General features: G+C 26.2%; 1 protein-coding gene across 3 annotated transcripts; it reads right to left on the bottom strand.

Moving 5' to 3' along the window:
* Positions 1 to 8744: 8744 nt before the first annotated feature.
* Positions 8745 to 11917, bottom strand: LOC124942670 (ankyrin repeat and SAM domain-containing protein 1A). Of its 3 annotated transcripts, XM_047483215.1 has the most exons (4): positions 11859 to 11917; positions 11695 to 11781; positions 10858 to 11558; positions 8745 to 10049 (listed from the first exon to the last, which is right to left on the bottom strand). In XM_047483215.1, the coding sequence occupies exons 3-4, from the start codon at positions 11545 to 11547 to the stop codon at positions 8835 to 8837; spliced, it is 1905 nt and encodes a 634-aa protein (XP_047339171.1). In that variant the 5' UTR covers positions 11548 to 11558; positions 11695 to 11781; positions 11859 to 11917; the 3' UTR covers positions 8745 to 8834. The 3 variants fall into 3 exon arrangements, with proteins under 3 accessions (XP_047339171.1, XP_047339173.1, XP_047339172.1); XM_047483217.1 differs by lacking the exon at positions 11859 to 11917 and having other exon boundaries at positions 11695 to 11849; XM_047483216.1 differs by lacking the exon at positions 11859 to 11917 and having other exon boundaries at positions 10858 to 11849.
* Positions 11918 to 12746: the final 829 nt, after the last annotated feature.

The raw sequence follows: 12746 nt of genomic DNA, 5'->3' as shown, positions 1-12746 counted from the left end.
GGTAAAAACGCTAATGTTTTGTCTGACTCAAGAAAGAGAATCATAAATTCACCAAAAAAAAAAATTATATATAAAGAGAATAAAAACTCTTTTTTCTTTAATTGAATTTTATTTATTTACTATTTTATCAAATTTTGACAATCAAACTTATCTAAATTAAGTAAATTCTAGAAATATTATGGTAATCAAATTTATATTTGTAAGGGAGAAAAAAAAGGTAATTTCAGTGGTATATTTAGTATTTATATTAGTAATTTATATTTAAATTGTTTACATATATAATGATATTTTAAAAAGACATTTATTTTTATAATTTAAATTAAGGAGGATAAGGACAACATTTATTTATTTATTTATTTGTTTTCCATCGTCATCATCGTAAACAACAACCCGACCCGTTTATTATCATGAAACGGGTGGTGTGCGAGAACTCGGTAATCTATGGGCAATGTGTTGTGATGCGAATATTCGTAATCTATTCTAAAATACCATTAGATATATGGTTTAATTTAAAATATAAAACCTTATTAGTTTAGTTGATAATTTATATATAATATTTTTTAAAATTTGATCACTTAAATTTCGAGAATGAGTCAACTCACAAACTAATAACCCGACCCGTTTATTATCACAAAACGGGTGTGTATTGTGGTGCGAAAACTCGGTGATCATTAAGTATTATTATATATATAAGATTATTAAAATACAACTATTTAAAAAAAAATCATTAGTATATGTAAAATTAATTTGTAAATAATATAAAATATCATTAAAAAAAATAATTAGTGATTCTGTATTAACCCATCAATTAAATTCCTTAATGGTTCGACTTAATTTAGATTTTAGTAATGTATTCCAGACCATTTAAGAAAATATTTTGATTTTAAAAATACTTTTACTTTTGTTCCTTAACAAAATTAATTTCATTGATGAAACATCATATTTTGAAAATACAAAATATGGTATAAAAAGAAGCAAAACTTAATAAATATTTTTACATAAATAGAGACAGTTGAGAGATGAAAACCAATAATGTCAGAGACTATGTTTCTTCCCGATAAAATCTCTTAAAATATAAATATTTATCTTACCATTTTGAAACTTTACACTAGGCTAGTTAATCTATTAGCTCTATAACTTTAACTGTTTTAAATTTTAAATAATAAGATTTGAAGATTTTATAAATAATTTTAATTTTATAAAGTTTAGAAACTACCATCCTATTTATTTGACCCGTTATTTATGTTATATTTACTGCTAGCTGTCTTTCCTTGAGATGTCATAATCAGAAAACTCAGAAAATTAAAATCCAATCAGAGTTTACTAATGAAGATAATAATATAAAATTATAATGATTATATACATAATTAAGAAAGTAACAAAAGAAAACTTAGTATCTATACTATTAAATATATATAATAAAAATTATAAAACTAAATTACTTCTTCATTTGATTTGATCAAATTAGGTGTTAATTGGTATGGTTTCGAATTATTCGAGTTCTCAATTCGGGTTCTTTGATTTTTTATTTATTTTTAACCAATTCGAAAATTGAACCGAAATTGAATTTGATTTTGATTTTTCGAACCTATTTCAATTTTTTTAATATATTATATAATAAATAATAAAAGATGTAATTAAAATAAATAATAAAAAATAAATTCGATTTTTGTTTGGTTTTGAATTGAAACCCAACTCGAAAATCGTATTTAAATTCGAATTAGATAAAAATTCGATTCAAAACCGAAAATAAAATTAAAATTCGATGAATTCAAATTCGGGGACGTTTGTAACATCCTAAATATTGAACAACCATAAATCGAACATCTTAAATAAATATTATATATATATATATATGATATTATTTCTAACCCTAATACATTCTCTAATTTCTCACATGATCTTATTGATTTTATTATTTATCTTGATTTCATTATGATTTATGATTTTTTTCATCCGAGTTTCTTCAATTTTCAACTTATGACTCGATCTTTCTCGTGACTCGGTCTTCGAGAGTTAACTCACAAGCTTAAACGAGTTCACGAGTTAACTCATAATTTTGACAACTTTGCCTTTCCCATCTATACAATTTTTGTAGAATTATGTAAGTGTGACAATTCAGGTCGAGTTTAGGTTGGCGGGTTCGGGTTGACAAGTTAGCGGGTTGAGCGATACTAACTTGAATCGGATCTGTTTATTAATTCGGGTCAAAATTTATAACCTGAACATAACATGTTTATTTATAATTGACTCAAACCCGACCCGATTGATGTGACTGTACTCAAACTCAACACAAATTAACCCGATATAATTAATATCACATTTCTATTTTATATAAAAATGATATCAACACAAAATAAAAATCAAGCTAAATCACAAATCCGTTAACAGAAAACCCTAAAAAAAGTAAGAAAGAACCAACACAATTTTTTATAAAAGAAAATTATAAAAAGGTTGACGGGTCTATTTTGAATATATAAGGTTAATCAAGTTAAATATGTTGACTTAATTTCGACTTGAATTAAAAATTATTTTACTCTAACTTCATTTTTTCGTGTTCAGATCGGATCGTTTTAGAGTTTTGGGATAGAAATTGTCTTACCTAAAGTTATGACCCAATTATTAACCACATTTTCATCCATAAGGCCTTAAAAATACAATACTCATTAGGCTTAATATCCACTCCGCATCCATCAACCACCAACTTATTTAATTTGTAATTTAATTCTAATACATTGATTCCTATGATCATAGGGTTAGGGTTTTCCAGGCTTTAAGCGTGCTCTCTCTCTCTTACTCTTACTGGCTAACCTATCACCGAAGGTTAGACCATAAAACGCACTGCACCAATGAAACCCCTGCGACTAGAAGACGAACCCTCCTTGGGCGAACTTTTTTCAGATCACAGTCCGTCACGAGGTCCGTCACAGCAATTTTGTCTGTTTAGCTGACTTTGAATATGTACAGTCTATAAAAACCCTACGTTTTGTCTGACTCGAGAAAGAGAATCAAAAACTCACCCAATAATAAAAACTTTTTTTTCATTTATTATTTTATCAAATTTTAACAATCTTATCTTAAACTCTAAAACAGTTATGTTAATAAATATTTTTTACATATTTTATACACAACCATATATTATCATAATTTATATTTATGGAGTCTGTGGTATATTTATTAATTTAAATATTAGTATACTTAATCTTTTAATATTTATTTAAATTATTAATATAGATTTAATTAGGGATATGAAAAAAAGAACAAATTCTTTTAGCCCGTCGAATGTTGTCGTTAGATTGGCTTTTGATATTGTTGTTGCGACGAATAAGGTCTTATTTTTCATTTGTTGCACATGACACGTAACCGCTTTTAAGAGTTAGCACAAATCAACTCAACAAATAAAAACTTTAAAAAACAAATGTGATTGTCGTTTAGCTAATTAAAAAACTGATACTGTAGTGTGGGGAATTGTTTGAGCTTTTCGTTAGAAAAGGTTAAACTAGTAATAATTTAATTTATATTTTTATATTTATATTAGGTTTTTTTTTTTAATTTTATGAATGTTAGATATATTATAATATTTAATAATATATATTAGTTATTTTTAAATTTTAAATTATAATTTGTATAAAGTTGTTTTTAAAAATTAAATTTAAAAAATAATTTAAAAAATAACTAAAATAATTTCTTTGAAATATGTAAAATTTGTTTTATAATATTAGAATAATGTAGAATTATAAGTTATAATTTAAATAATTATAATAATATGAAATTATAAAAAAAAAACTTAATTTAAAAAATTGAATTCCTAGTTAAACCCGATTAACCGACCAAAATCGGTAGACCTAGAACCGGTAAAATCGATATCAATATCGGTCGGTTAAATGATTTGTAAAATAAAAATAAAAATTGGACTTAATCGGAATGTTAACCAACGTGTTTAACACTGCTAGATAGGGTGACAATTTGTGTCAGTTTAAAGTTGACGGATTTAGGTTCCCAAGTTAATAGGATGAACGATACTAACCTGAATCTGACATGTTTAGTAATTCGAGTCAAAATCTCAAACATGAACCTGACCTGTTTATTTGTAATTGATCCGAACATGATCTGTTTAACTCGATTTACCTAACTTAACTCAAACCAAACCGATGTAATTAATTCACATAGATTTATTTTAAATTAAAATAACATCAATACAAAATTAAAATAAGCTAAATCATAAATCTACTTATAAATTTTAAAAAAATAAAATAAAATGATTGAGTGAATAGGAAATAATAAAAACTTTTTTTTCATTTACTATTTAATCAAATTTTGACAATCTTATCTTACACTCTAAAACAATTATGTTAATAAATATTTCTTTACATATTTTGACAATCTTATCTTACACTCTAAAACAATTATGTTAATAAATATTTTTTTACATATTTTATACACAACCATATATTATCATAATTTATATTTATGGAGGCTATTTCAGTTGTCTATTTATTAACTTAAATTTTAGTATACTTAATCTTTTAATATTTATTTAAATTATTAATATAGATATAATTAGGGATACGAAAAAAAAAACGAAATCCTTTATCGTTAGATTGGCTTTTGATATTGTTGTTGCGAAGAATAAGGTCTTATTTTTCATTTGTTGCACATGACACATAAACACCGCTACGAAGAGTTAGCACAAATAAAATCAAATCAAAAAATAAAAACTTTCAAAAACAAATGTGATTGTCGTCTAGCTAACTAAAAAACTTATATTGTGGGGAATTGTTTGAGCTTTTCGTTAGGACGGGTTAAACCAGTAATAATTTAATTTATATTTTTACATTTATATTAGTTTTTTTTTTTTAATTTTATGAATGTTAGATATATTATAATATTTAATAATATATATTAGTTATTTTTAAATTTTAAATTATAATTTCTATACAGTTGTTTTTAAAAATTAAATTATAAAAAAAATTTAAAAAATAACTAAAATAATTTCTTTGAAATAAGTAAAATTGGTTTTATAATATTAGAATAATGTAGAATTATAAGTTATAATTTAAATAATTATAATAATATGAAATTATAAAAAAAAAACTTAATTTAAAAAATTGAATTCCAAGTTAAACCCGATTAACCAACCAAAATCGATAAACCTAGAACCGGTAAAATCGATATCAATATCGGTCGGTTAACTAATTTGTAAAATAAAAATCAAAATTGGACTTAATCGGAATGTTAACCAACGTGTTTAACACTGCTAGATATGGTGACAATTTGGATCAGTTTAAAGTTGACGGATTTAGGTTCCCAAGTGAACGGAATGAACGATACTAACCTGAATCTGACATGTTTAGTAATTCGAGTCAAAATCTCAAACATGACCCTGACCTGTTTATTTGTAATTGATCCGAACATGATCTGTTTAACTCGGTTTACCTAACTTAACTCAAACTAAACCGATGTAATTAATTTACATATATTTATTTTAAATTAAAATGACATCAATACAAAACTAAAATGAAGTCTATATATAAATTTTTAATAAAATAAAATGATTAAGTGAATAGAAAATAAAGAAAAAAAAATTCATTTACTATTTAATCAAATTTTGACAATCTTATCTTAAACTCTAAAATAATTATGTTAATAAATATTTTTTACGTATTTTATACACAACCATATATTATCATAATTTATATTTTTGGAGGCTATTTCAGTGTTCTATTTATTAATTTAAATATTAGTATACTTAATCTTTTAATATTTATTTAAATTATTAATATATATATATATATAGTTAGGGATATGAAAAAAAACGAAAATTCTTTATCGTTAGATTGCTTTTGATATTGTTGTTGCGAAGAATAAGGTCATATTTTTCATTGATTGCACATAACACTAACCTCTTTAAATATTCAAAAACAAATGTGACTATGTTGTCTAGCTAACTTAAAAAAATGGTACTAAAAAATTGGTATCGTGGGGAATTGTTTGATCTTTTCCTTGTGATTGGTTAAACCAGTAATAATTTAATTTATATTTTTACATTTATATTAGTTTTTTTTTAGTTTTTGAATATTAGATATATTATAATATTTAATAATATATATTAGTTATTTTTAAATTTTAAATTATAATTTCTATATAGTTGTTTTTAAAAATTAAATTATAAAAAAATTAAAAAAATAACTAAAATAATTTCTTTGAAATATGTAAAATTGGTTTTATAATATTATAATAATGTAGAATTATAAGTTATAATTTAAATAATTATAATAATATGAAATCATAAAAAAAATACTTAATTTAATAAATTGAATTCCCAATTAAACTCGATTAACCGGTAAAATCGATATCAATATCAGTCGGTTAACTGATTTGTAAAATAAAAATCAAAATTGGACTTAATCGGAATGTTAACCAACATGTTTAACACTGCTAGATAGGGTGACAATTTGGATCAGTTTAAAGTTGGCGGGTTTAGGTTCCCAAGTTAATGGGATGAACGATACTAACTTGAATTTGACATGTTTAGTAATTCGAGTCAAAATTTCAAACATAAACCTGACCTGTTTATTTGTAATTTATTCGAACATGATCTATTTAACTCGATTTACCTAACTTAACTCAAACCAAACCGATGTAATTAATTCATATATATTTATTTTAAATTGAAATGGCATCAACACAAAACTAAAATGAAGTTAAATCATAAATTTACTTATAAATTTTTTTATAAAACAAAATGAGTAAGTGAATAGAAATTAATAACATAAAATTCAACAAAAGAAAACTTGTAAACAAGTTATCAGGTCTACCTTTGGGTCATTTTAGGTTGATCCGATTTTGACCTGTTTATTAATCAAATTAAACATATCAACTTACCCAAACAAAAAATACATAATCATAACCTAAATTTTTCGTGTTCGGTCTGGGTTGTATTTTCGTGTTGAATTCAAAATTGTCGCCCCCATTCTTAGATATAATGATATTTTTAAAAGAAATGAAAATTTTATTCAACATGTATTTATTTTGATAATTTAATTTAAATATATTAAGGATGTTATTTATTTGATATCTATCATTATTCTAAATTTCCTTAAATAAAAGAGATTGACTCAAATTTTAAGGAAAATGTAAATATTTTAAAAAATTATTATTATTAATTTAAGTAAGTAATTACCGATAAAAATTACTTTATATATAATATAAAATACTATCTATCAAATCTATGCAAGTAAATAAAAAAATTAGATGTTAAATAATATAATAAATTTATAAAAAAAAATTAAATAATGAATATCCAACAATTATATAAATTTTCAGAATAATTTTAAAGACGAACTCATTTAATTTTTTTATAAAAATAAATTAAACGAACAATGCGAAGAATCTTTCATAAAATATTATGAAGCAATGATAATTGTCTATACTAAACAGTTGCTAAATAAAGTCATTAAAGATTACATTAATTATTAAGTGACGTGAAATATGAATTTTGGACAAAAATAAATAAATCATACAAATTATGGTATTATTGTGACTTTAAAAATACGATCTATTTCTATATATATATATATATTTATTATTTTAAGAAAATTGTATGAGTTTAATTCTAAAAACTTTATTACTTTCTTTAAACAATTCTATTAATAAATTATATATTTTTTTAATTTAAAGACATTTTTGTTGATAATTCCAAACCATTTAAAAAAAATTGATTTTAGAAATACTTTTACTATTGTTCCTTAACAAAATCAATTTCCCTAAAAGAAATATCATATATGTGAAAATAGAAAATGTGGTCTATAAAAAAAAGAAAAATTAATTAAATATTTGTACAAAAATAGAATCCATTGAGAGAGGAAGACCAAGAATGTCTAATCAATTTTGTAAATATAATCTCTTTATAATATCATTTATTAATTATTATATTTTAATTAAGTTTATATTAAATTATATATCTATAATAATAATATAATTAATATTATTTTAAACCAATCAACAAAATTCTAAAAAAAAATTCAATTCCTTATAATCAAATAATTTGAAGAATTATTTTTTATTGACTATATTAGTTTCCTGTATAGATTCTCACCTGACCATGATAAATTCGAATTGATGATCTCACCCTGATCCATAAAACTTGCTAGAAGGATTCAAGAGATTGTGTGTTACTGTGTATTATTTTTACAAAATATATTTTTATAAAATAAATTGATTTTTCATTATCTTTTTATTATTTTTTATTTATCCTATAAAATAACTCAATTTTGTGAGGGCTAACCCGCCAAGAGGGCGAAGGAGATTTGAACCCCTCCTAAAAAACCATGGTGGGCTTAATCCACTCCACATTATTGATTCACCCACTTATTTGATGTGTTATTTTTTATTTGAATTTAATTAGAATAAATTAATATTTTTTGATTTTTAAATCAAATTTTAAGCATGATTTTTGATTTAATTTTCCAGTTGGAATTCATTTTCTTTCCGAACGAAAACTGAATTCATTTTTTATAATTTATTTTAATTATATATTAAATTATTTTTAATAATTTAATTAAAAGAAAAACAAATTTCAAATTTGAATTTATTCAAAATTGACTTAAACAATAAAAAAAATTCCAATTTTATTCAAATTTACTAAAATCATATTCCATCGGTATTATTTGAATTTATTCTAATTAAATTTTTTGATTTGGCTACGGAGAACTTGAAACCCATTAACAACCCTACTTATATAATTAGACAAAATAGTTGTAACACATACATATATATATATCTAAGAAACATAAACGAACCAAATATTACCGTTACATAATTAACAAACATATTCAAGCCACCGAAAGAACAGTTGGCTTGAAAATCTGATTCGGATCCTTAACAAACTGACCCGGTGCCCCAAAACACAAATACTGGTTCATCAAACTCTTATTAACCAACCCCTGTTTATGCACAAAACTAGGAGGAGTTCCCACCTCAGTTATCTCCATTCCACCAACATGATCCTCCACAAACATCCCTTTCACTTTTTCCATCGAATTAGGGGAAGATATTGAAGATTTCGATAGCGAATTAGACCTTGATCTTCGTGGAGTCGAAGAAATATGCGGCATTGCCTGCATAACCCCTTCCACAAGCCCGGAGGCGAGTTTCTTCTTCGCTGTCGGGCTGGCCAGATTACTCCGAACCGCCAGAGTTCGCTTGTTGTTGTTCGAGAATCTTTCCCGGAGAGGTATTGGTGTTGTTTGGGTCGGGTTTTTTTCTTTCTTCTTCGGCCAGTGTAGTAACCGTTTCAATCTCTGCGCTGCGTAACTAACCGAATTACGTTTTTTTGTAGTAGAACCCGGACCAACTAATTGGTCCGGATTCAAAACCTGATCCTGGTGAAAAGCCTGATCATGATCAGGACCCGAACCAGGATTCTCAATCCCGGTGTATAAAAAGATTTCAGTATCGGAGATTTCGAAAGAAGTCCCCGGGCTTCCACCCATGCTTCTCATTTTCAAATGAGAAGCGATTGTCTTCCTAGCGGTGTAATCGTCGGAACTGAATATCCCACCGGCGGAAATCAACTGACGTGTGAGGAAATCCGACGATGCAAAAAACGGACGTTGACGAAGGAGATCAAGCGGCGTCATTCCATTTACATCGCGAATATTAACGTCGATTGATCGTGCTTTCATCAACAATTCAACAAGATCGGAATGGATGTTTCCAATTACCGCTAAATGTAAAGCGGTTCTACCTTCGTTATTGATCGAATTTATAACTTCTTCGACTTTGAATGTTGCGGAGCATACAATTTGCTTCATGAGTTCGATTTGTTTGTCTAGTCTTCGAAAACTCGGGTTTTGAAAACCGGAAATGATCATGTGTAGAAAGGTTTCTCCGGCGTTGTTCTTTGTGTGGATTGAGGATGGAGATGATTGTATTAGTGATTCGACCGCGGATAATTCGCCTCTTCTAGCCGCGATGTGGAGTGCTGTATTGCCGTCTTTATCTAATGAATCTGTGATGTTGAATTTTGATATAATGTATTTAACTACCTGCATAAACACCAACAAAATTTTAAAAAATATGTGGCGGCAACGTGAATAGAGTGATGTGTTTAAACCGTTTTTTAAAATGCGGTTTTACTTGTTGACCGATCATGATTTTGTATCGATTTTACCGTTTAAAGGTTGATTCAACTTATTATAACTAAACTTATGAAATGCGTGACTTTCATTAATTATAATTACTTTAAATTATAATTTTACTCATTGTAATATTGTAAAAATAATTTTATATATTTTAATGAAAATATTTCAGTTATTCTTTAATTTTTTTTATTTTTATAATTTTATAAAAGTTATAATTTATTTTTTTAAACAATTCTATACAAATTATAATTTAAAATTTAAAAATATCTAATATTTTAAAAATAACTAATATAATTAAATTATTATTTATTTACTAATAGAAAATTAATTTAACCAAAAATGAATTGTTTAATAGGAATTTCCAAAAAATCTAACATTTTAACCGAAATATATGAAACATGTTTTGTTTAACTCATTCCCCTAAGTCCATTTAACTATAAAGATCTTAACAGGAAGTGCTAAGTCCATTTAACTATAAAGATCTGTTAAGGAAGTGGTAAAACAGTCCTATATTTTTTTTATTTTTGACCGTTTTGCCCTTATCCAGGATGGAGGAATCCCGTATCAGGGATCCTTGTATCAGGGATCCTTTCTGATTTAACGGAAATTCTAGAACAGATAAGTTAACCGGTTAACCGAGACCGCTAGAACATGTTAACATGTAAGCTGTCGATTTTCCGGATTGTTTTTCAAAGCACTAAATAAAGTTTACCTCGACTTGACCTTTGGCAGCAGCAGCATGTAAGATAGTTGAACCCTTAACATCTCTATAAACCAAAACATCAGAGCAATCACCAAGCAATTCAATCAAAATCTTCAAATTACCACCTCTAGCAGCCGCGTGCACAGCTCGATTCATCATCTCCTTCGTATAAGCAATCGGAATCGCCTGTTCAATTTGCTCCACCAAGAATCTAGGCGAAATAGCATAATCTAAAACAAACCTAAACACCTCACAATTCTTACTCCTAGCAGCTGCATACAGTATATCAGTAACTCCATATTCACCTTCACCAAACACAAGTAAAGGATCCTTATCAAGCAATTCACGAACAAAACCTAAATCACCTGCAGATGCAGCTGTATAAAGTAGCCATCCACCATATCCAGCTCTAACAAGCGAATTCTTCTCTTTCTTATTGTCACATTCACACATTAACTTTCTAGCAACCATTGACCTACACTTAGCAACGTCGAGAAACTGTTCATCGTCGTCCCAGACAGTCTCCAGACGACGGATTCGTCGAAGAGATGTTAGTTTGATGAGATGATTACCGTCGAGACGGAGGAATTCTCTGACGAGATCGTAGTGTCCGTTTGCTGCTGCCCAATCGATTGGTGATGCGTACCACCATTGATCTCCTGTGCTTTCCCAGCGTAGTGGAAAGTATGAAGGCGCCATCTGATATTGATCTGATTCAAAATCCAGTTGATTCTTAGATTGAATTGAGATTATTTATATATATATATATATATGCTAAACCTAAATACAGATTCGATGAACAGGAAGAAGATGAAGATGATGATGATGATGAGTGGAAAGATGTACCTGAAATGAATAAATTAAGAAAAAGGTTGAAGACAGCGCGGGAAGGAGATGAAGATGAAGAGCATGCGGGAAACACCGATTAGAGATCTGACAAAAGGTGGATGAAGATCAAACAAGAGAGAATCATGATCAAGATCATGAAATTATAAAGAATTTTTACTTACAAAGGAAGGAGAGAGAAAAGCTGACTTTACCAAGCACAAGAATCAAAATGAAGAAATGGGGGTTATATTGGATATTATAATATTATTTTTTGTATCACTTTTGTTTAATTTGTTAAAAATGCTCAATTTTGATTACTTTATATCATTAATCGTTGAACAAAATAGTTTATTATATTTTTTATTTAATTATTATTAATAATTTTAATTCGTGGTCATATTAAAACACAGCTGTAATGGAGTTATAGTTGAACTAAATCATGAAAATTATGGTAAAGTTCGAAAACACCTGTATATGAGCAAGTTCTTTTTAAAAAAAAAAACTTTGATAGTAGTTACTTATTAAAAAATTTATAGTAGGAAAATATGAGTTAAAAATTTGACAGGATAAAGAATTTTTATATTTTTAATTCACTTAAAACTTAACCCATTATGTCAAATTTTTGTCAATATTTTTCACATTCTCTTGATTAATAAGAAAAGATAAAGAGTGGATAACTATTTTTTTTTAAAATTATTTCATCTAAATATTTTTTTTTTAAACCCAATTTTAGTGGTTCTAAATAGGATATGAATACAGTTTTAACATAAAAGGTAAATAGGATATGAATACAGTTTTAACATAAAAGGTAGAGAATTCATATTTAATTTAATTTAAGCTAGAGTTACAAGAAAAAAATCTTTCTAATAATATGATCTTGATCTCCTCAGATTTATTTATTTATTTGAGAGATGTATATCTCATTTAAGTGAAAATAATTTTATTAAAAAACTTATTCAATTGGAATGAAAGTATAATTATAAGGTGGTGCTAACTTTTTTTTAAAATAAACTTGGTTTCAAAAAAGTTGAAATGAAAAAAATTGATTTAGGTATAATTTATATTTCCAA

This window comes from Impatiens glandulifera, chromosome 6 (assembly GCF_907164915.1).
Source record: "Impatiens glandulifera chromosome 6, dImpGla2.1, whole genome shotgun sequence".
Classification (NCBI taxonomy): Eukaryota; Viridiplantae; Streptophyta; class Magnoliopsida; order Ericales; family Balsaminaceae; genus Impatiens; species Impatiens glandulifera.
This window is presented reverse-complemented; position numbering and strand designations above follow the sequence as displayed.

Bases quoted from the DNA above. Each gene is read 5' to 3' on its own strand.
- LOC124942670 (XM_047483215.1), bottom strand. From the start codon at position 11,547: ATGGCGCCTTCATACTTTCCACTACGCTGGGAAAGCACAGGAGATCAA. The intron at 10,050-10,857 runs GTAAACTTTATT...GTGTTTATGCAG, and splicing joins CTGCCAAAGGTCAAGTCGAG to GTAGTTAAATACATTATATC.